Below are 25904 nucleotides of genomic sequence, written 5' to 3'. Positions count from 1 at the left end.
CTTGTTTCCACAGGCTATTATTAGATTTACATTTTGTATGTCAACACTGGTGTAACTGCTAGTATCCAAAAGAGGTCTGCATATCATGTCAATTACTTCTGGTGCTACAGTATGTGTTGGGAGCAGAGTGGAACAGGTGTCATTCAAAATACACCTCTCAAGAAGTGCAACAGCATATTTACAAAGCTTTCAGAACACCACTGTGTACAAAAAATGTGAAAAGCAGAAGGGGTATAAGTTTGAAGTGTAAAGGCATGCAGAAGATATGAAAGCAAACAGACAACAGATATCAGTATGCTTTAAGTACTGTATTACAGTAAACAAGAAAGTGAAAGATTCTCAAAGCCACTTTGAAAAATATATGCATATGTGAAACTCAGATCAACAGCGAATTCAATAGGTTTATTTTTTCTATCATGAATATCCTTTTAATACAAAATTCCATCATTCCACTTTCTAGCAACTTTATTCAATAAAGGGTCAATGGAGATCCGGAACCTATCACAGAAAGACATGGGCTCAAGGGAGGACACAAACTAAATACAGGAGGCCGCATGTCCATATCAGAGCACACACAGACACACACACTCACACCAGGGCCAATTTTCCCAGAAGCCAATTAACATAACAGTATTGGACTTTGGATTGCGGGAGGAAACTGTAGTACCCAGAGGAAACCCATGAGAACACGAGGAGAACATACAAACTCCACACAGACAGCACCCCAGAAACTGATCCCAGAGACTCAGCACTGTGCTGCAGCAATGCTAACCCTCAGGGTACCGTGCAGCCCATCAAATACGAAATTGTAGAACCAAAACATGCAACTCATATTAGGGAGCTGTAAAATTAGCATACCACTTCTGTAATGCATAGTGATTACTGCAATAAGAAACCATACATTCATAACATGCCATTCATTTCATTTTTTCAAAGCACAACTTAACAATATTCAATACTTCTTCAAACTGTAAAACGAACATCTTTCACATCCCATTTCTGTGCACATGAACGTCTGCTGCAGCCATGTCATTGTGGTTTAAGGAAGATGGGGAATTAAATGGTCTGATACTGGATGGCCTCAGGGCTGCTGTTCTTCATTAGACGTCCCGGCCTGTGAATGAGGTCAACTATGTAGGTTTTTGGTTGAAGACGAGGTCCAGGAATTTTAGGGGATCCTTCCACTATCACCACCTCGTTCCACGCCCTGTTGTACTCTCCGCGAACCAAGCTGCAGTTAATTCCAATTCTGTCTGCCAAAGCCTGAGAAAGAGAAGGTCTGCTGTTTATTAAGGGGGCTTTGTTTTACTGAGAATGAACTTTTTTATTTAAGACGTTGAAGCGAAGAAGTACAGAGAACAGGAAAGGTGTTTTTTTTTAGTTCAACTGATTTTTAAAAATAAAATCTTTCTTTAATCTTCTGTAATAAGTATTAATTTGATATCGGTTTAAGTCACTTGTGGATTTCAATGACTGCTGAGATACCCAATGCTGAAATATTAATTATGGGCTTTTTCCTTTCCTTCCTTTCAGCTACTCATAAAAATGTTGCTTATGTTTTCATTCATAAGCAGAATCTTGAAAACGCATACAGAGCACAGGACTGTAAAGCACTGATGCAAATGTTTATAAAACATGCTGGCTGATTTATGATGTTCCTCAAAAAAAGTCTTGTGCCATCCCCACTTGCCTTAGCTTGGAGATCCCAGAAAGACCAAAACAGAAATAAGAGCCTAGAGCTTATGTGTTAGTAATCCTCCTGGAATCTTGTGTAGTCTTAGGTGTTTCATGTACACATCTGTAAGTAAATTCATCTCAATTTCAAACTAAAGGCACATTTTGATGGTCTCTTAATTTTGCTGCCTGCTTTCATTTTCAGTATTACACTCAGTCTTTTTTGGCAGATCCTGTGCTCTGACCCCAGGCTCTCTCCCTATCTGTGTGTCTGTGTATCTCATGGAGAGCAAGCTGGGGTATGCAAAAAGATCATTCCTAATGCAAGAAATTGTAAAGGGTTAATATAGTGATGTTATTATTATTATTTTCCCTTGTTTGCCTGTTTAAGCATATCTGTTCTGGTTTCCTGTATCTTCCTATGCATTTTCTGCATTTTGTTTCCCACTGTGTGTTGTACTGTTGTACCCAGCAGCTGTTTTAAACCATTCTCATCAGAACTCAGCCTTGTGCCTTATTCACTGTCACTTTAAGTTTAAAGGGTTCAGATGTAATGCAAGCTTTTTTGGATAAATACATCAGACAAATAAAACAATAATGACACAATAATGGTGTGTTAACAGAAACTGAAATCTAAGCCCTTCAGTGGCAGAGAGGATGGACTGAAATGTGATACCACCTTGAACAGTAAAGCTCTGTGGTAGAAGATTCCCTTTTTAATCTTTCCAATAGGGACGATGTTGGACTTCAGTTCATATTTCAGTTCACTGAGGTGGAGTTCCCAGCTGAATTCATGGAGTTTGTCTCTCTCGACGTCTCCACCCATGGCATCTGCAACAAGCCTGTGTTTTCCAAGACATTCGTGAAATTTGAATTTGTTGCACGCATGCTGTGACAACCAAGCCTTCTGACCTGTCCTGTGAAATCAATTGAATATTTCCTTTAAGGTTTCTCTTTAAATCTCATGAGACTCCTACCAATTGCATGATCCGTGATTTTAGAAACAGAAATCTTGCCAGACACAATAACTTTCCCAGTTCTCACAGTTATACTGCAGGACGCCCTCAGCAATCCTTTAATTTTTTCTAATAGACAAGTTCCATAGGACAGCTTTTGGGATATCTGAAGGAGACATTTAAGGAATGTCTATGTGGGTCAGCTAACCTAGCCAGCTTGTCTACAATACTGAAAGCGCTGTAGGTGTTACGATACTTAAACAGTTATGTTAATTGAAGGAAGGATACTTACTTTGCAAGTCCAATAACTTGTTCCCTTGTATCACGAAGAGGCAATACTGCTTTTGCGGCCTCCGTGACAAGTGCATGAAATGCGGAATCAGAACTGGGAATCCCTGGTTTGTTTTCTGTGACTGTTTCCTGTGGGGATTTAATTTCATCCTCGTCTTTCTGCTTTTCGTCGTCCCTCTTCCCCTTGTTTTTTCCTTTACTGCAATACACACATTGTTAACCACTCCGTCGCTATCCAGCTATGAATTTAAACAGTGATGTGTCAGTGGTATAATGACAAATATTTGTACATCCTTCGCTAGTTGGTAGAATATCGTATCATCTGCTCTGCCTTATAACTGGCACAATTGAGGCCACAGCAGATGATGCACAGACAAAAGACGTGAAAAAAAACATTCAAAATTGCCTCAGTTAATGCTATTTATTCTAATAATAACAAATGAAAACACCCATGATAACCAACAGGTACCCTTTAGTACTGGATTTTAATGTTACATTGCATAATCATTTGACTTGAATGAAGAAAGAGGTAAATCCTTTAAATCAATTAAAACTGTAGGATGTATATACAGAATATCATAAACAAACTTTATTCTGAAAGCATGGCTGTATAAATTATTCATGACAATGACCTAAATTGCTATACTTAAATTTATATATTCAAAACTAAATGATCTTCATGTGGTAATTTATATCCTATATTTACATATAAAATCTGATAAGATTTTAAGTAAATAGTAAATAGCTCAGTAACTGGCCCACATATCCACTTACAATAGTTTTGTGGTAATACAGTGCTTGCAAAAGTATTCACCCCCTTCCACTGATGTCTAATTTTCCAAGATTACAAATCATGTATCCACTTTTTTAAAAGCAAGATTACAAACCTAAACCCGAATGTTCAGACTGATCACTTTTTTTCCAATCAATATTTTAAGGTTTTCACATAGGCAGTTTCAAACGGATAGTGAAATACATGAACAATTTGAATCCCCTCCATCTCACCCTCCTCCCCTCTAACTAAGCAGTGCTTTTCTAGTAGTAACATAGTATTAAAAAAATTAAAGAAACTGAACAGTTTTATGGATGATAGAAGTGAATCCCTGTCTGTCATCTTTGCCATTATAATCAAAATATTCAACATTACAGCAAATGACTACAGTAGCCTAGAGATGCAAAACACGAAAACAAAAAGGAGTTCACAGACATGTCCATTGTGAGAACCTAGTTCAGTTTTGAACCCGTATTTAGTTTTGCACACTTTTCTGTTTGTGTTGTGTAGGTTTTTTTGTGTAGTCTTTTTTGTTTCTGCTCCTATTTTTGTTTGAGTTTAGTTTTTTTTTTTTTGGGGGGGGGAGCTCTCAGTTTTCATTCGAATTATTTTGTGTTTTTTTTTGTTTGTGCTCTCATTTCTGTTCACGTCGTGTCGTTTGTTTTTGTTTGTGCTCTCATTTCTGTTCACGTCATGTCGTTTTTTAGGAGGGTTGGTGCACTCGTTTTTTTTATTTTTGCACTTTGCACTTCTGCGCCGCCGAAGATGACTGTCAAGATGCCAGTCTCTCAGGCAATGTGCAAAGCCCAGCTCGGGTCCGGTGGAAGCCAGCTCGGACATACTGTACCTCGGGGTTTTCTCTTTAGTGCTGCTCTTGCTCAAAACTGAGGGGGAACGGGTTGCTCCCAGGCCGTCCTGCTGTTTCTCGTCGATGGGTGCGGACTCTGTAGAGACCCTGGGTGGAAACGGAACAGTCAGTGTATCTTTTTAGAATTCTGTGACTGAGATGCAGTATTCTAAAGCAGAGGGAGTGACTACTGGTCTTTCTTCTGTCCGGGCAGAACCCAACTCCAATACCTACAGTACAGGTTGGCAGATGGGTGTATGAATGTTTTGTCAAATCTATGATGAAAATCTATAAATCCAGAAGGTACTAGCACATTGAAAGCTAGTAGACTTAAATTATTTATCTAAAACTTGCAGTACAAGAGCATTATAATAATTATTCAATGCCAATATTTCCTTTAATATTCAAGCGGGAGTGATATCCTGCACACTTTAATGAACTAGAACTGCCATGCTTAAAAACATGCCTTTTTTTACACTTTAGTTGTATCAGTTTAGTGAATTGTAAACTTGTTTATTTCATTGGAAACAAGAGACCTTAGCATTGGTAGCTAGGTTTTACATACTGTAGGATTTACGTTTAAAGATGAACCCATGAACCATCATGAAACCAATGCAGAACATCAGAATTGACCTGTCAGCACTTAAATCAATGTGACTACTGCATATTAAACTAAATATTCCAGTGAAGTTGGTCATGAAAATTAAATAATTGAATATACATGCTTCCAATTATAGGCCTAAAAAAGCGCTACTGCCCATTTTTTTATTTACTGTGAGATTAGGTTAAATTATACTTTCTCTTCGTTTTTTATTACTTTTGATTCTATTTTATCTATTATTCATTACACAGAGTTCTATTTATTACTTTTAAATATTTTTATTTAAAAATAAGAAGTTACTATTCATAATTTTAAGTACCATATTAGAATGCTTTTATCAGTAGTAAGAGGGCTTTACTTTATACCATTTAATTGTGGTTTTTGATGTATTTGATCTGTGGTTCTTTGAAAAAATGGACAGGTTTATGTCTGGAAATTGTGTATGGAATTATATCTTACACATTTATGACTTTTTTTCATTACATTGCTCCTTTTTATGGTCTGTAATTGCTTTTGGACTCCAGCAATAAAAAATAAATATGGTTTTGTTATAAACTAGCTTTATTGTTATTTATTGCAATGAACATTAAGTAAATTCTACGCACTAAGCAAGGTTAAAATATACATTGTATAGTTTTGTTTAAACACAGTTTAAAAAAAACAAAACTATAAAATGATTCAATTGTTTAAAAATAAACCCAACAAAGTTTTCAAACTTTATAGAAATATGGAAATTAAACGATTACAAAATAAAAGAAAGGTTTAAGGAAACAAAAATATTACCAAATAGATTATAAGAGAGTGTTCAGGTCTATATTACATAAATGAAAGGTGAATAAGAAACTAAAGAAAATACAGAAAAAGACAATAGGTACAGTACCCAGGAAACTTTTATACGGCAAAAAGGAATAAAGGACAAAATTAGCATGCCTCGAAGATTAAAAGCATTCGTTGAAAACATTGAGTAGAGAGGTCTGTAAAACTGCTAGGAAGGTAAAAAGTAAAAGTTCTTGAAAATCAAGCCGTTTTCCAGGACTTCTTCCGAATAAAAAATAGCATTATTGTTTTAAATGGAAATATGTCCCGTTTAGAGCAACGCCACAAGTCAGAGTGTGCAGGCAAGGGGACCTGTTGCATTTTCTTACATAGCTGGTAACATTTGTAAACTTAAAATAATAAGAAACCTTACTGTTCATGTGGTTTGCAGTCAACTAATATTACTGGACGATGCTGGTTAACCTCCTGTTTAGAAAGATCTTCTAATGTAAGAATTCTGTGCCCGGGTTTGACCTGGAAGAAAGTTAAAAACCGCGAGTTCAATGGGTATAACGCATTTTAAGAAATTGTTTCTCAGTATCTCCAGTTAGATTAAAAAAAAACTGTTACTCGGTAACTACCTGTCCAGGATCATAAAACCCATCAGTGATTAAATCTGTGGGTGACAAGTAGCCCGTCAGACTGTATTTAATGGAAAGGTTGCTGTCAAGTAGTTTAAGCAGGGCGGCTTCACTGAATTTATTCCTGCGATTTGATGATAAATTGATGTCCTGTAGGATTTCCAAGGCCCTGTAAAAGAAATAATGGAAAATTTAAATGTATGTGTAAAGAAAGTATACCGCTGCACTACCTGTTGATTACAAAATCCCTGAAAGCATGTCGGAATTTTTTACACATCCTTAATTTATTCTATTTGAAGACGTTCTTGTATAGGTTTGTCGCATGTGGTACATGTATGACAGTTGTTAGAAAACAACCTCAGTATCATGTAAAGGGTTTACAAGTACAAAAAAATTATGAACAGAAAATGTTTTATGTCCTGACTGAAGCGCTGATTTTCTCCTTTATTTGTAGGTGGAACACAGTAGTTAGCTAACAATATCTCTCCATACCCTGGGAAGATTCCAGAGATCTCCCTACAGGTATTACGACACCATTACCATGAGCATAAAGTAGCCCCAAACTCAATTGTTAATCAAATGTGAGTCTGGTTTATTCTTTGTGCTCAGCTTCCTGTCCTGTTACAAATGAAATCTTTTACTTTTGAAAAGAATGAAGTACAGTGGTAATGATTTGCTGAATTGATTTATTATATCTGAATAAATCTGATGTATCTGAATTTATTATATATATATATTGTTCCTGAATTCCTTATATATCGTGTTTTATCTAAAACACAAAATTGTTACTTTTTTAATTCTAAAAAAGTATGTTTTTATATAATATGCTGCATTATATGTTATTCTTTATTAGAGCACACGTACCACTTAAAGAAAAGCAATAGTGGTGTAAAGGGAGTTTTGTTACTTGAAAATATGTAGTACATAGAAAATGTGAAGCACTAGATGCATATGTATGCTGTACTGAATTGAGTTATACCGAGTTTATTGCCACCTAGTGGTGCTTTTGTGTAAAGATGAACTAAATACTACATTTTGTAAATCTGCAACGCGTGAAAACTAAAAAAAAACACAAGTAACAGCAAAAACGTCTACAGATAATTAATTCCTTTGCAAATCATGTACAATTTGCCAAAGCCCACAAGACAGCTTTCAGAGCGTTTTGTTTCAGTGCACAAATATGCTCCACTTTTTCTAATTAACGAACAAACTTCAGATCATATTACAAAGCAGACTTTCCATTTCCAGACTTGGACTTAAACACTTAATAACTGTAACTGTTGCCATGAATCAAATGTGACTAAGTTTTCCCATCTTTTGAATGAGAAAAAATTCCCTCTCTGAACCGTGTACTGTTACTCAGCATCTTCTAACTGTTAATCAGTTAACACAGGAAAAAAATGCTCTTCTTTCTGACATGCTTCAGGTACATCTCAAAGCAGTACAAAATAAGATATTATTAACAAACTCTTGACCACTTTATTCTCTAAAGAGTCTTTAAAAGGTGAGGCTGTCCATGACAACACAGAATTGTCACCTGTTTTTGCGTATGCTGTGTGAGGGATGAGCTGAGCTGTGTGAGTCAGCACAGTCTCAAATGGAGATCCTAAAGGATTTGCTTTGTTCATCCAAAAAAAGAATGCTGATTATCTGATTTTAGCACATCGGGGTGGTCTGTAAATCTGTCCACCCATTTTCCAATTGCCTTATTGTTAAGCTTGTCCACAGTTCCAAAAACAAGTAATGGACCCTATGCGGGTTTCAAGCTCACAAATATCCTAAAACAGTAAATTAAGGAAAGCCAAGGCCAGGGTCAAGAGGCGAGCAGAAGTCCAAAGCCAAAAGACAAATTTAGCATCAAGCACCAGAAACACAACCCCATAGCCAAGGTCAGGAAACAGGCCAGAATCCAGGAGTCGGGCAAGGAGTCCATGAAGAACTCAGCATGAGAACCAGCTCAATAACTCAGAGTTGAAAACAATACTAAGCACAGCTTGAACAAAGAACAGGGTTTAAGCAGGTTTGGAGAGGGGAGGCGTGGTGAGGTAGCAAACAGGGATTGGCTACTGCCATGTGCTTGATCTGCACCTCCGCTGCACAGATGAAGTAGGCACTAGAAGTTGGGGTGCCACCTGGTGGTGTGCAGCTGGAACTGTAACACTTATCCAATAATTCAGGGTCACAATGGTGCAAGACAGGATACACCAGTCCATCACAGGGCGCACATTGACACTGAAATTCTTACACACACACCAGGGCCAATATTCCCAGAAGCCAATTAACCTACCAGTATGTCTTTAGACTGTGGGAGGAAACCAGAGCACCTGGAGGAAACCCACACAAACAAAGGGGAGAAAATAAAGACTTCAAGCAGATAGCACCCCAGGAATTGAAATCAGGGCCCCAGCTCTGCAAGGCAAAGGGTGCACCACTGTGATATCCCCAAAAAATGTTGAACATATATATATATAAAGTTGCGGACTTACCCTAACTTGCACAGTTCTACTGCTGTGGGCTCATCATTGGCACAAACCAGGGCTGCCCAGCATGCATTGCGTCTTACTTCAGTGTTGTTGGAGTTCAACAGCTTTACCAGTGGAATCAGGCCCCCTGCATTTCTCAGCTACCAGTTAATGAAAAGATGTTAAGCGTTCCTAATTAATATTACTTTTATCAGTGTAGACATTTTTAGCATTAATATGCCTTTTCTACAAAATCACATTACAGAGCCATTACATGTTATTTAAAGATAATTGATTCAAAGCAATACATTTTAAGTATTATATAAGGACTGTAAGCACTCATTTACTCAATAAATTCCAAAATAGTAATATTTGTTGAACTGGTTCTTAGTTTTCATATAATGCTTTATTGATCCCAATCACTATATCTTTCAGTTTGCAAATTCAGCACACTTCTTCACTACAGATGTCCGTACAAAACCTTAACTTTATTGTCTATTGCCACACAGAAATAGTTGGTGGAATTTGCTTTTGGTACAGCAAGAGAACAGTGATGAAGTATGCATACTATACTACGCATACAATATTAAAAAAATAATAATATAAATTGGAAAGACAAGCTGAACATAATTGCATGTGTATGTAAAACTTAACCTTACATGTACAGTAGCAAACAGAATTGTACAGGGAGGTTAGATTGCTGAAGGGGGCGAGTTCAGAGTTCATATGGAAGTGGGAAAGAAGCTAAGGTTGAAGTGGGTGGTCCTTGAAAGGATTGATCTAATAATAATCCTTACACTTATATAGCGCTCTTCTGGACACTCTACTCAAAGTGCTTTTGAGGTAATGGGGACTCCCCTCCACCACCACCAATGTGTAGCCCCCCACTCGAATGATGCAACGGCAGTCAAAGTGCACCAGTGCACTCAAACCAGCTCTCAGTGAGGAGGAGAACAGAGTGATGAAGCCAATTCATAGATGGGGATTATTAGGAGGCCATGATTGGTAAAGGCCAGGGGGGAATTTGGCCAGGACTCCAGCGTTAACACTCCTACTCTTTACGAGAAACACCCTGGGATTTTTAATGACTACAGAGAATCAGGACCCCAGTTTTACCGTACTGTGTCCCCGTCATACTGGGGTGAGCGCCCCCTACTGGTTCCCATTAACATTCCAGCAGCAACGTCACACCCGACTGGCTTGGGCCAGACAGAGGCCGTGATGGACTCGTCAGCAGTGGCCTCAGGTCCTCTTCACAGGTGAGTCACTCTCCAGCCTGTCCCACACAGATGGAAGGGCCAAAGTGTGGAGGAGAAGGTGTTGCATTTCTTTTTTCCATCAGTATATATATATACGTACTGCCGGCTCAGTTTGCGTTTCCAGAACAGGGGAGCTGAAAAATTCTGAGCTGGATTAGAGGAGTCTGATCTTGTTGGCGTGATTAGAGGCGCGGCTCGTGTAAAGGAGGTTCACAGCCAGTGTGATCGACCCCCGAATTTATTCCGCTCGGATCGGTTTCCCTCACCTCGGCTCGTCCCTCCGAATCGCAGGCGAGAGCCGCCACCGCCAGGGCGGCTTTGCTCAGCACGAGGCTGTTGCCGGACTGCAGCGCCTCCGTCAGAGCCGGCGTGACCCCGTGAGCCAGAATGCCGGGGCGCAGCGTCTCCTGAGCCGCCATGTTGGTCAGCACAGCGGCCGCGTAGGCCACGGCCCCGTCCCTCGCGTCCGACAGCTGCTGCACCAGCGGCTCCTCGCCCTCGGCTTCAAACACGGCGCTGTGACACGGCAGGCGAGAGAAACACAAGCAGACGGGGGGGCCGCCTGTCTCAGAGGAGTTAAGATGCTCGGTGGGTTGGCGATTGATTGTGTGGATGGAAAACCGACAGATGCGGCAGTGTTAGCACCCCAGAATGCAACTCAAAAGCACACATCACTGCTGACATATCAACTACGTCTCAGGAACTCAAAAGCTTTAGCGTCACACCAAGGATGGGCTTGTCAGATAGGTTAGAGTCTTGGATGTGCTTAACTGCCCTCTCAGAAAACTCAATATCAACAATGTCCTTGCATTGTCTAAAACGTTCATGGCACACCAGCATAAATATCTCCTCGCCCGATTATATTTGCAGCTCCCTGCACGTGGAGTGTTTCAATTGATCTTAAAATTTGAAAGCCTTGACCGAGCCAAAATACCCGAGTCCTGAAAAAAACATGAAAACGCCTCTACCTTTAAAGAGTTTCAATTATCACAAATGCAGAAAACGTATCGGTCGCCATACTCAAGCAGCAAAGCGCTTCCAGGGTTTCAGAAAAGAGCAGCATGCACTGACACCTACTAAGCATTCAGCTGATTGGAATGTGTTAGCTTTGACAGCGCCAAGGCAGCCGCTTCTTTGACTTCTCCGTTCTCACTGCTGAGCAACTGAACCACAGGCCGAACTCCTTCTGGAAGACAAAAGAGCTCGATGACTATCTTTACAATGCTGCTCTTTTTGGGGCTGTTAATTCTGCAGGGCTATCGCTGATGCTGATTAAAAATGCAGAAAAACGGAGCACATACAGATACTCCGGGCTTTGATCTGCTCGAGCTTATAAGAGACTCGGGTAAACCCGTAATCAAGGCAATGAATGCAGAAGAAGTTCATGCTTATCTGGTCTCTCCTACCTGGCTAGAAGATGGATATCTAAACAGACACTTAACAGAACTGGAATAGGACTGGAAAGATCATTTATGACATTGGAGATTAGGAAGAAAAGATGAGAGAGACTGAGATGTATTTGTCATTGATGGTTTGTTAGATTATGGCCTTAATAAGTTATTATTAAATAGACTCTTATAGATATGATATCTATGAAATAAAGAGATCCTGTATATAAAACAGACAAATAGATATATTAAACTGACCTGTGGCATACAGACAGGGTCAAGCAAGAGCCCGCTGAAGAGTGTCAGTGACTCATGATTCAGTTTTGCTGTCGTTGTCTTACCGTGGTTCCTGAAGGAATCCTTGCTGGCCAAAAGGTCACACATGACAGCAATGGCCAGACAGGCAGCGATTCTCACCCCGTCGTGATCCACCGCTAGCAGGGAAACCAGGGTTTTCTCAACATCGTGTTCGTGCAAAATCTTCCTGTTTTCACCTGTCAAAAACATTTTAAACCGCATCAGAGCAAAGCTGGAAAAAAAACAGAACTCATTGCCTGACATACAGAACCAGAATGGAAAGCAAAAGACTCGGGACCATCTAATTAAGTAACAGAGAGTTTTAAGCATTAGCCTGATCAAAGTCCAACTGTGGCATGAACTAGAGGCATCAGGGTTGCCCATCCCCACCCTGTCTTATAAGCCTAATGGCTGGAGTGGCTATATAAAGAGTAATTCATTCAAAATATTCACTAATAAATTAATGTATTAATTGTATTAATAAATGTATTAATTTATTTAAAGATATGTTTGCAATGGGTGGCAGTGTGGCACAGGGGTTAGAATTGCTGTCAGTTGGGCAACTGGAAAATGGGTGGATAGATTTACTGGGGCCCTGAGTTCAATTCCTGAGGTGCTATCTGTGTGGAGTTTGTATGTTCTCCCCGTAGTTCTGTGGGTTTCCTCTCACAGTCCAAACTCATACTGGTAAGTTAATTGACTTCTGGGGAAATTGGCTCTGCTGTGAGTGTGAGTGTTTGTGTCTGTGTGTGCCCTGTGATGGACTGGTGTCCCATCCAGGGTGTATCCTGCCTTGTGCCCATTGCTTGCCAGGACTTGGATTAAGCCTACTCAGACATACAGTACAAACTGTAGAAAACATTGGAATATTCACATAGTAATTACACCAATTATTGGCAGAGAAAAAGAAAAACAAAACTGAATTCTAGATAATCTTTTCATGGATGAGGTATATTGAAGCTAGAAACCAGCTAGAATATTATATACTTGATATATCTTTGATCTGGACCTAACAGATTTAACTCTCTTCACCTATTCATATACAACCAGGAACCACTCTTTTGTTCTCTTAATTTAGCTCTTTCTAGCATGAAAATATCCTTTGTATTGTAACGCTTACGGCCGACAGGTACTGTGTAAGAGCCGGCTTACCAGAGCAGGTGACGTCACCGCCCTTCCCAGTGATAGCAGGACCACAGCCCGTGGGCTGTGGAGAGATCTCTCTTTAGCTCACCGGGCTGGGTCGCTGCTGAGCGACGCGGGAGTCCTGGGTTCGAGCCCCGGACGGTGTGGGGCCGACCTAATGCGGCAAGGGCGCCTGCCTGAGCCCCCGTTGCGTTACAGTATTAAAGCAACAGAATTTGCATTATTTTTCATAGGTTGCCTTTTCAAGCTCATTGTTTTTTATTTCATTATTATATTCATGTTTTTTTCTACTTGCATATACTGTAACATATTGCATTTGTCTACATTAAATGTCATCAGCCAGGTATTTTTCTAATTTTTAATATCTTTTCTATGCCAGAACCTAGATCATTGATACATACAGTATATTGAAGAGCAGTGACTCTTCTACAGATCATTGTGGAATTTCACCCTCATTTTAGCATTCAAATATATACTCTTATCTTGTTCTCTTTGTGTTCTGTATCAATTAACCTCTACTGGATTCAAATACATGCATTTCCTTGGATGCCTATCACCTGCAATTTGACAATTAATCTTTTATGAGGACCTTTATCAAAAACCTTAAAACATCTACATATACCATATCATATTCTCAGTTTCTATCTATTATCGCTCGTTTGTTTCAAAATGTTGAAAGAAAATGTTGAAAGAACTACCTAAACCTACCTTTTCTAAATGCATGATAACTATTCCCAAACTCTTGTTGTCATTGTCATACAAATTAGTTCTATGAATTGTGTCCATAACCTTATATGTAACAGAAGTAAGACTTACTGATCCATATGTTCTTTTAGAAATTATGTATTTATTACCTAAGTGTTTTGAAAGCAGGACCCTAAGTGAATTATATTATTCCTGACATAGACACAAAAAGTGACATACTGTCCTGTGCTGCCCTTGAAATAGCTTTTGTTGCATTCATCTGAACCTCTGGAAGGGTAGCTGTTTCAGCAAATTGGAGGAGTTTATCTAAACCCCCAGTCTCCTGAATGAGATGCATAGCCTCCTTGTCTTCAAGGCAATTTGAAATCACCTGAAGGGCTTCCACATGCAGGTCACTAAATTCCTGTTGAGCAGAAAAAAACCCAAGGCATATTAATTGTTGTTATTAATAAAAATAATACAATCATTACATTTGGAGGTCATTATACTTCATACATTTTTAACTTTAAATTTTTAACTTTTTAACACTCCATTTTAATTTAGATTTGGTATTTTTAAGGATAAACCCACAGCATTTTTCTTGTCTTTTTATTTCTCTTTTCCATTGTCTGGAGAAAAACAATGATGTGTCAACTTAAACACCTTTGCTTTTAGTGTAGTAGCAGGCGTTCAATATTTATGCTATACAATCCTGCCACCTTCATGTTGTACTTGTCTAGATTAAAAATCACTTATGAGATGTCTCCCCTATTCAGAATTGTGTCTGAGTCATTTTGTATTTTTTGGGATTGTATATACATAGTGTTGTTGTTTTTTTTCAAATCTCCATCTCCTGCTCTTTTGGCTTTGAAATTCCCTTTTATTAACAGTCAAGATCATCAATTTACATCAGCAAGAGCAGCAAGATCAGAGCCTCTAAAACAGTTCCCTGAGGGTCCCAATTAATTACTTTAATATTGTTAGAAATTTCTTGCTTAATCAGCATTTGCTGTCTCCTGGACATTTACCAGCTCTTAACCCCAGTTGATTTACTTTGTATAGCCACAGCTTTCATTGTCTGAATTATTCATATTAACTTTCTTAAACCCCTCTAACATATACAGTACAGTATTACTCTTTCTAAATACCGCTTTATTTCCCAGAAAACTTTTACTATATGCGAAATTTCCTTAATTGATCAAATATATATAGTTAATATAGTCAAATATAGATAGTATAAAATAGCTATACTTGTATAGTTACAGGTATGTAGTTATACTATTTATAAAATAATCAAAAGACTATTTTTTTTTCTATTTTTGTACCTTTATCTCAGAACAAAACACAAATTACCGATAAATCATCGCAGAACAAACGTTGCTTTAGGGGCTAAACTGTGATCTATTTCAGCATATGTTTTGCATTTTTTTTAGATAACGATTAACTACACTCTTTTAAGGTTCACATTATGGTTAGAAATCAAAAGCCATCCTCAAGAGAATTTTATGAACAAGACCGGCTTTGGAAATTTAGTCGTATTCACTTTGCGTTTCAATGTCTTTTGTTGACAAAATAAATTTGAATAACAAATAAGTTTACTTATATTCTCATTTGAAAATATCCAAGTTCATTTAAGTTCATCAAATGCCATCAGATTCATTAACTTCTTTTAATTTTTTATGGTGTTAATCAGTCCTTCCAGAGAGAACAACTTTCCTCAAAGAATAAAGAGACACAAAATATTTAAGCTCACTTCAACATCATCAAATTGGCGTGGTTTGAAGAATAAGGAGATGCAGCTTAATAATTCGATTAACAGCAGCTAAAATCAAAATCAAAATGAATTTCAAAATAAATGTTTAAGGTTTGCAATAAAAACGGTAAAATATATAGAGAGTTGTTTTTTTTTACTTTTGCTCCAAGAAATTCAAGAAGTCTCTCCAACCCCTGGTTTGCTCGCAGAGCTACTCTGTTTTCTCCATCATTGGTGATCAGTGCTAGAGTTGTCAGAGTCAGCTGCTGAATGATGGGGAATTCGGACTTCAGCAGCTCCAGCAAAGGAGGGATCCCATTCAACTCCCGGACTGCAGAGCGACTTGGAAAATCCTATAAGTACAAAATAAACAAGTGATGAAAAGTGGCAAACAGGAGAAAAACACTTTGGCTTAATTCCAGAGAGGGGGGTCTTCCATGTGTAATCTGTAGGTTCTGCCTGTGCCCATATGGGTTTTCTATAGGTGTGCTGGTTTCCTCTTACCTCCCAAAGACATGCTGCTTGTTTAACTGGTCTCTGTGTGCTTAGGTGTGTGTGCCCTGCAAAGAACTGGCATTCAGACCAGGGTGTAGTCCTACATTCATTGTTTTCTTTCCAACCATTCTAACCAGACAAATTGCTTCTGTAACAACAGTTAGGATGTTAACAAGAACAGTAAGTTAGCTTCATTTAACAGTAAAACACTCCGCTAACTGAAGTTATTCACTGGGAATTTAGTATTCAATAGCTGTTATGTGTTTGAAATGCATTAAAAATAAACAAATGACAACTGGAAACATTTGTTGTATTTTTAAAGTCTCTTACTACATTTCTGTAGATACAGTATTATGAAATAAATTCTTTAAAATATGTCTTCTAAGCGGAGTACTTTTTTTCTGAAAGAATACTTAGTTAAGCAAGGACCAACCAAAGTAAAACTATAAAAAAATAAAATAAATAATTTTAGATTACATTTTAAAAGGGCATCAAATAATATATAGGCATGGACAATTCATTAAATGCTCTTACTGCTCGTTCCATACACCTGGTAATTGTATCACATGCTCCTTTAATTTTTTTAGAGTGAAATTATTTGTATATACTGTAAATGTAAAAGTGGGTCCACTTGCAAAATTACAAATCAAGTAGTGTTCATACAGTATAAAGAAACTTCAAATTAACATGTCAAATTTAACTCCCTTGAGCAGAGACTTTAGGAAAAAAAAATGTAAACCCAACCTGGACAAGGTGGTATATGCATTCAACCGAATTCTTCTTGACATCAGGATCCGGACTTGACAGTAGATGGATAAGGGGATCTAAGCCATCATGATCAAATATTTGAACTTTGCTTGTATAGTCAACAGACAAGTAGGCTAGACACAGGCTGGCAAATTCATGGATGACTACGTCTTCTGGAGACAGGAAAGAGAAACAGAAAGATATGAGGAAAGAATGAGGAACCAGTTCAGAGCTATCTGTGTGCTGCTGCACACAAAAAAAGATAAATTAAGCAAAAACAACAAGTAACCCATACCTTATGTATGTGTACTGTATACGAAATGGAAGCACATACTGTATGTCTTTATAATGTTCTGCTTTTAGTGTAATATAAGGGATAAATTAAGTAAACTAATATAATAATTTAATATAATAACTTTGTGAGTCATTTATTCCAATAAAGGAATTTTCCCTATGAAAAAATTAATAGAAGACACATATATTGAACATCAAAAAATTATTGTGCAATCTATGCATGTTTTATTTTTTATATGTATATAAATAAAGTATATATGTTTTGAATAGGATGGCACTGTGGCGCAGTGTAGCATTGATGCCTCACAGTGCTGGGGCTTGCGTTCAATTTCTGGGGTGCTACTGTATCTGCATTGGATTTATATGGTCTCTCTGTGCTTACGTGGGTTTCTTCCAGGTGCTCTGGTTTCCTCCGACAGTCCAAAAACATTCTGGTAGCTTAACTGGCTTCTATAAAAACTGACCCTGGTGTGCGTGCATGCGTGTGTGCTTGTGTGTGTGTGTGTGTGTGTGTGTGTGTGTGTGTGTGTCAGTCGGTGTCCTGTGATGGAATGCTGTCCCATCCAGAGTGGATCTTGTCTTGCACGTGCTGCTTGATATCATCATTCTCCTGATGATATCTTAGTGGATTTGTTGCAAGTGTAAGTGATCCGTTGCTTGTGTAGATCAGTATCTTTAATTCACTGATGCAGTAGTGGTACAGCCTGCATTCAGTAACCCATCAATCTGCTGGCACCTAAGCGGACCAATGCTGCTTTTCCTTCAAAGCTGTATGTCAGACACCAGACACTTAATGTTTTAAGGTTACGGTGATTCTTGTTCAAATAAAATTGGTCTTGATATCACAAAGGCTGTGCACGTTGTGTGTTCAAAAACCACCAGTCTGTTGTACACATGAGCACTCTCACTGCATGAGCAAGTTACTATAACATCTAAATCTTTTAAAGATGAATAAGTGTTCAGTAATCTTCACAGGCATATGAACGTCAAATAATTCCGTTGTCATGTATTCCACTTCATAAATTTGTCTCAGAAGTAAGTTACTAATACCAATTAAAAGGATAGCTACTGCATCACTGTGCAGAAGTGATCCCTCAGGGACTATCTCCTGGTTGACCAGGTCTGAGCCGAGCAAAAGACGCTTCATATTTACTGCTGTCACTGCTCTCTACCCTTATGAATGCTTAACACAGCTCAAAATGTTGAAAAAGACAGTACTTTGCCATGTTTCCACTTGGCATTTTCTTTTCCTGGCTTTGAAGTGCACGCTAGGCCGAGGGAATTTGTCTCCATATTGTGGCAAGAAACTAGCTTCAGTAGAAGCAAACCAGGGGAGTCCTGGGAACACCTCTGACACAATTCCAGCCAGTGTCAGAAATGGGAAATGTATTTCAAACTGAACAAACTGAAATAATCCCGTGTTAAAAAATAGCTGATTTTAAAACTCATGGGTGTGCAATCATATATATGAACATTTTAATATGACCAGATTTATTTATTGTGAAAGTCCTTAATAATATAATACAATGTCCAAATGTCCAAATCAATAGCCTAGTATGCTTATGAAGTATAAAGCACTTTATAGGTTTTTTTTTATTCAAATTTAAGTTATGCTGTCCAGTATTATTAGCACTAAATATTATTGCAATATTATCGGATTTGTTTCATAATTGGTATAGAAATCAATATCTATAGTATTTTTTAATAAAAACCTAGACACTAATATTGGAGCTGCAGCTGCTTACATATTTTGCTATGTTGATGCTGTGATTTTTCTTTTCTTTTTCAATCCTTCTTTGTAGTTTGAAGTTTAAACTACATTCTGCATTCACTACGGCGCACAGGTATAATCATTATAGGAGTAGTATTGGTGAGCGGATGGACATGACTGCTTTAATGACTTAAAAGATACAGCATTGCCAGAGTGTGCTTCCTCTCTCTTCCAGTAAACTGCAGCAGCATTGTAGCTTAGTTAAAAGACAAACTGAAATTCTTGTCATTGGTAATTTACGGTCCGGTATTTCCAAAAGGAAACAGCAACTATCCCGCAACAGCCAAGTCCATAGGATTTCATTCCTATTGATGAAGTCATAGGAAACTAATTTCCTTGGCTCCAAACGGAAGAGGAGAGAAGTAATAATTGTATTATATGAACCTGATGTAGTGAAAAGAAAAGCCTCATTCAAGGTTCAACGAGCCTTTCAGTATTCTACTTTTTGGAAAGCACAAGCAATAACACATCAGAGCATGATTGCTTGCACCACATCAAGCTAAATGAAACCAGATTATTTCACAGCGCAGTCTGAGGCACATGACGAACTAATGAGTGAACAATCCAGCAATCATAAAAGAAAATGAGACTACAGATACATAAAATTATATTTTGATTACTCTTTAGCATTCTTTTTGATTCAGTAATATACTGTACATCTTATAATAACTCCTCAATGATTTTTTAACTGTATCCTCCTCTAAGTGTATTGCTTTGTGGGCAGTTTTGTCTAAGGACAGATTCCTGGAATTCTGTACCCAGGGTTGTTTCACACAACAATGTGGTGAATCACTAAGTATCAGGAACCCACATTATGGGATCACAAAACATATGTGTGTTTATTACAAATAGCAGGGGCAATCTCACATATTTTTATGCTAACAGATGTTTTTGGTTCTACATACTTAGTTTTGCTGAATGTATTACTGTACACACACCTCTCTCATGGAAGTAATATTAGTATCATTACCAACACCTGAATAAAAACTGTTCAGTTGACCCATGATTGGTATGTCTGTTAAGAGCTGATATGATTAAAGGCTGGGAGACTTCAATATTTCTAGGATTTAGGAACATTAATCATCAGAATTTCGATTATTTTAGACATCGAATATATATATAAGCCTATACATATAAAGAAAAGATTGCTGTTTGCCACACTTGGACTAGGCCCCAGTATTATTCTGTAAAAATGTCTGGCCTAATTACCATTATTTATTATTACTAGTTAACTAAATACTGCATTGGATTTTATTCAATTGCATCATGTTCTTCCATATGTCTTCAATTTCCATTTCCAAACATTGAATCTGATTATATTTACTGTAATTAGGTTCTATGTTCTGTCAGCGTACTGAAATAGGAGTTTTGTCTTGAAATGTGAAATGTATAACATAACTAATTAATAAAAGCTGGCATCCTGGTGCTTATACACCTTCAAGAAAGTGGCCGAACAAAAACATACCTTCAGGCAGTAGTCTTCCTATAACTGATGGTATAATATCCAACTTTTTCAAATGCCGTTTAACATCGTCTACAAAAAAGACAAACTAGTTACATGATACAAACAGAAGCATAGCACTGTAAACCTAAAAAGCAAAGCGTTTAGAAACTTGGACCTTTCTTCCAGAGTTAATGAAAACAACAAACTAAAATTCTCATCATTACAAAAGACAATTATTGCCATGTTGTTATAAAAGTAAATGTGAATATCTAAAAATCCTCAAATGTACCTTGTGGTAATATTGGATTTCCTTTCAATTCCATTCTCCTGTTGCTTTGAAGCCCTTTAATCAGTTTTGAATTTGAAATGTAAAATTCATGGATATAGAAAGTCGAATTTTTGATACGGCTGTGTAGGTCTGTTTATCAGCTTCCCCTTTATAAACAACAACCCAGCTCAATGCCTTCCTGCTCAGTCCTAACAGTGTTGATGCATTTGAACGGAATGGGTGTGTCCTTACTGTGAGCAGCCATGACGCCCAGAGCCATGATGGCATTTCTGCGCACCACTTTGTCTTCGTGTGAGATCAGCCTGGCCAAAGGCTCCACAGCTCCAAGTCCAACAAGAGTCCCTTTGTTTTCATCTCCTACGGGGGATAAAACAGATGTTTACAAGCCAAGCTTTCACAACACCCTCAAACTCGGCAAGCCTTTACACTGACAGGCCGAGGACTGTTTCTAATTCATCTTTTTACCTTCAGAAAGATCGAATATAAATATAAGGGCATAAGTACGCAAGCACAGAAGTAATCTTGCAAACTAGAGAATCTTGTCCATTTGAGAGTGAATAGGGCCCATGGATAAGGCAGTGTGAAAGTTCAGCTTTAAATGCATTTGTTCATTTTTAATATAAGAAGGGCACTTTCAATTATAATAATGATGGAATGTATGATAATAAAACATAATTGTAAATAATATATGATTTTAGGTGTAATCAGTATAGAGACTGAGGTGTAAAGATGTTCCTTGTGGTAGCTAAATTCTGAGTTCAACTCATATTATTTCATAAAACACCAGGCGCCCAGAGCATAGCATTTGTGTTCACTTAAAATTGCCCAAATGAGCTGAGAATCTGTATAAATATCATTCAAAAGGCACGCTTTTAACTAAAGCAAGACCAATGAAAGATACAAGACTTTGCCCATCTTGAATAATGGTGATTACATGGTTACTACCAGCACGATTGAAGATGGCCTTTCTGGGAGAGAAATTGCCCATAAAATGAGATGTTCTGCTTCAACAATCAGCAAACTAATCCAGAGAAGGGCAGATTGCATCCTGGAAGGCAAACGGTCACCACACCTGATTCATCTATGAAACCATTTTTAGACTGCAGTGGCAACCAATGAGAAATTGTAGGAAGAAATAACTTGCTTATCAGCCAAATTACAATAGAATGCCATCCCATTTAAAAATGATCATCATGCTCAGGTAACACATCAGCATCAGAAAGAACATCTGAGGGAAAGGGATGGAGTGTTAGTCACCGATAAATCTTGTTTTACTCTCGACAAACCTAAAAGAAGATAATGTGTGAATATCACAGGTGCTGTATGCTTTTGGTGCTGATTCATGACAACATTTCTTTAGAGATACACTGGCACCGTGTGGTAAATTACCCAATAACTAGTGGTGTGGTGTAGGAGGATCTATTCACATTAACCCACTCAGCTATAGGGTTGGACCAACGCTGATGCAATAAATCATTGTCCGTCCAATTATGGTCCAATTATGGTCTTTAACCTACTGGGCTACCTAGGGTTTCTTCAGCCTTCAAAGTAGAAGTGGAGCATGCACCTCAGAGATTGAGCTCACTTGTGGTTCCTAAACCTTTTGGTATACTTGCTGCCCTCACTGGTGGGAAATAGCATTATGTTACACCCATCTTTACTCAGCCTGAGTTCACAGGAAAGTGCTAAACTCTATCAGATGCCTATTTCAATGTCTAATCTTAAACTATCTTAAGACTAGTCCAATCTCTGCACAAGACTGGAGACCTTCTTCTGCTGTATTCTAGACTTTTTTAGATATAATTATATAAAATTTATAGAGAAATCAAACCTAAACTAGCTGCATTAGGTTATTATTATTTTTCTTTGAGTCTCTAAATAGTTCAGGCTTGGGTCTGATTTTGTCTCTATAATTGTACACCAACTGTACAGGCAGGAACAGAGTCAAAAACTATATGAAAGAAGACATAGCCAATATTAAACAAACCTTTCTCGGCGTATCGGTGGATAGCTTCACACGCTTTGGCTAAAACCTCTTCCTCTGGAGAGCTCAGCATAAGCACCACGGTCGCTGCGCTTTTGCTTTCAATGGGTAGAGGATCGAACTGTCAAATAAAATCAAGTTGGGACAACGTTTAAATTTGCAACCAAGTGACATCCAGATTATAGCCTCCTGTTTCCAAAATGTCAGTATGACATAAAGGATTAATCCTGTTTTAAAATGGAAATTCCTTTGCTCTCTTTGCTGGTCCTATTGTATGCTTATTATGACATGACCATGAAGAGTATTAACCTCAGGATATTCAAAATGGAAACCAAAGGTGATGGCATGTGTGTATGCACATGACAACTACAAATACAGTACAATGACAACTGACCCAACATACAGTAGAAAGCAGGAGAGCATTTATTACCTCTCCAGCTTGGGTGGTCAATAATCAATCCCTGAACTACCTGATTAATGTATAATACATACTGTATTTAATTAATTAAGTATTAATACTTTTCATCGCATAAGGCCCTTTTACTGTATATCACTAAAATGATGACACAGGCAAGATTAAAACTAAAGAATAGAACATTCAGCCAGCAGGCAGAAGAAGGGCAAAGCAGCTGAGCATAATATCAAAAAGATGTCTACCCCAAGAACACACTCCTGGATTCTAGCTTTCCACATACAAAAGTATGTCATTGTCAGAATGAGAACAATTAAAAGAAAAATGTTAATTGTGAATGCAATTAAACTCTTGCTGCCACCCATGGCAATGTGTAATGTTATATTTTTCCCAACTGTCCTGCTTGCTCTTCACCTTTTGCAAAGCCTGTTTTTATATACTGAATGGTTTCCTTATTTTAAACCCGAAACTAGCTGTTTCATTTGAGGCACATCCAAGAAGATGTACTTGCTTAGTATGCAATGCTCAAATCAGATGTCGAAATCCAAGCAGGACATACTTTATATAATGGGAAAACCCCTGAAAAGAGCTGAAAACCAGGAAGTCAGTGGATGTAATTAGGCTGATAGTTCTTAACCTTTACTGTGGCCTGCACCCCTGTGGGTCTCAAAATATGTTCTTGCGACCCTTACAAAAGACCATTGAAGAAGGTCAGTTCATTAAATCATAACTACGGCATGAAAGAGATATAATTATACTGTATATTTCTTTTAATTTTTTGGTCAAATTAAGACTACATGAAAAATTACACACTTTTTTAAGCATACCTTAAAATACCCACTGCAGGTGTGATGAAAAAAGCTGTTGCATTTACACATGCCTGTGTTTCATTTGTGTATTTGATGATTCACCTTCTATAAAATGCTGGCCTGTGTCGTGCCCCCAGAAAGGGCATCTCGCTACCCCTGGGGGGGGGGTGTGCCCCCAGATTAAGAATCACTGATTTAGGGTTTCTCAATAAACTACATAAAGGTGTTTTTGGTTCTTAAATTAAGGATGCATTGAGATTAAAACAGATTTAGAAGAGCAGCTAACGCTGTTTATTGAAGCAGCAAATGCTTTTGACAAGCCCAGTCTTAGGGTCATAAAGTAATTAAATGTTTTTGAGCACCCTCTGCACCATATAATTAAGAAATATTAATTGTTATTAATATTTTCATATTCTCATTCATTGGCAACTTTTCTTTTCCTCCTGTGACAAGTATAATTCAGAGGCACAGTTTTAAATTGCTAATATATATGCAAATAACTCCTGCAAATGTACCTCAGAATAACCTACTGTACGAAGCAGACAGAGCTACAGGATATTATGCATCGCAGCTGGCCTTCAGCCAAGCACTACTTAGAGACTGTGGGAGAAAGTGATTCAGAATAACCCAAAGCTTCACTTCTTTCACAAGACAGGGTCCCTTTTTTAATAAAAGACTTAATACATCAGCTTTGAGTCTTTTGGTAGCTTTCCTTTTTTAGCAAACAGGCTGTCTCACAAATCTAGTATTGTCAAACTGCAGAATTTGAGTGTCTTGTTAATTTCACTGTGCTTTTAAAGTGTTCAAAGAGTTGTAAGAATTATGGCTGCTTAGTTATTGTGTGGACAAAAACTGGCAGATACGGAGAATGGGAGCCCTTTATCAGTCTTTAGTGCATGACATACACATGGCAATGCACTGTACAGGTTTCACTGTAATTCTGAGGAATTATTACTTAATTGATGAGACAGACTGTTTAGTTTGTAACTTAATCTCTTCTGGCACCTAGGCCTGCTTCCTTTTATTTTGAGTTTCAGATTATTGTTTTATAATGCTTTGATAAGTGTGGAAAAAGGCACATTACAATCTACAAAGCACAGTCTGGCCCAAAGACTCTTCTGTTATTCTTTCCAGCTGAGCCCTCACTGTCTTATTTTAACTCAGATTTCTGCTAATAACTGCACGAAAAATAACCTTTCTAATGGTTAAAGTAGTTCAGGTGGGTAGCTGCGTCAGCATCCGTCGGCTGCAAAGGAGCGAGTAATAAGTTTATTCCATGTTGAAAGGAGGAGAAAGAAATCACAATGTTTCAGCTGTGGCCTTCTTCGGGTGTGAAGAAGGCTCCAAAGCGAAAACATTGTGTTTTCTTCCTTCTCCTTTCAGCATGGAATAAACCTGTTACTTGTTCCTTTCTAATGGTTGTCATTTTGTAATCACTTAGAAAATTCATAGGAAATGTGAAATGTCCGACTGTTCAACGAAAGGGCTAATTAACATCATTATCAGTCCACTTATGTTTTTCAATTAGGTAATTACAATCTTAATTGAAATGGAAACCCAAAGAGTGTATCTCAAGCTGGACTTGGGAGATCCCTGCTTGAAGAAAAACTTAAATATACTGTAGTTATACTTAGAAAAGCAAGTAAAAGGAATCATTATAGTTTAGATTCCCATGTTTGCACACACCTTTGTAAAAATCAAGAAAGTCTTTTATATACTTACTACATCTTTAGCTGGAGGTTCTTCTTCCTTTTTCACCTTTTTCCCCATCCTAAAATATGAAATACCAGTAATAAATATGAAGTCAATATTAATATAGAATCAGCACATTTTTTACAATGAGAGAATCAGTTTGTTATTTACAGTACATGTAGCTGCTGCAGGTGGACCCTAAAAAGATCAGCGAACTGCTGAAGGTGTAATTGAATATGCATTTTAATTGAAAATCATGCAAATAATACTGTCAAAAATAAAAAGAGAAAATATCAAAAAGACTTTTCAAGATGGGCAACGGATTGACAAATCTCCAAGCTGTCAGTTTCATCTTGTACATTGTGATTGGGTGCATTTGACTTAGTTATTATAAATATTTAAATCTCGGGAAAAGACCAAGTCTTTTGGATTAAGTCTAA

General features: G+C 37.8%; 1 protein-coding gene across 1 annotated transcript; it reads right to left on the bottom strand.

The window, feature by feature from the left end:
* Positions 1-384: 384 nt before the first annotated feature.
* Positions 385-25198, bottom strand: armc3 (armadillo repeat containing 3). The gene is made up of 17 exons (XM_088918163.1): positions 25175-25198; positions 22555-22672; positions 20799-20924; positions 20300-20368; positions 16767-16942; positions 15686-15880; positions 14015-14198; positions 11989-12141; positions 11337-11445; positions 10526-10775; positions 9025-9161; positions 6539-6707; positions 6331-6431; positions 4541-4648; positions 2923-3120; positions 2354-2516; positions 385-1263 (listed from the first exon to the last, which is right to left on the bottom strand). Exons 1-17 carry the CDS (start codon positions 25196-25198, stop codon positions 1057-1059), a joined length of 2487 nt encoding a protein of 828 aa, XP_088774289.1. The 3' UTR covers positions 385-1056.
* Between the last annotated feature and the right edge of the window lie 706 nt (positions 25199-25904).

Source organism: Atractosteus spatula, chromosome 6 (assembly GCF_055471065.1).
Source record: "Atractosteus spatula isolate fAtrSpa1 chromosome 6, fAtrSpa1.hap1, whole genome shotgun sequence".
Lineage (NCBI taxonomy): Eukaryota > Metazoa > Chordata > Actinopteri > Semionotiformes > Lepisosteidae > Atractosteus > Atractosteus spatula.
This window is presented reverse-complemented; position numbering and strand designations above follow the sequence as displayed.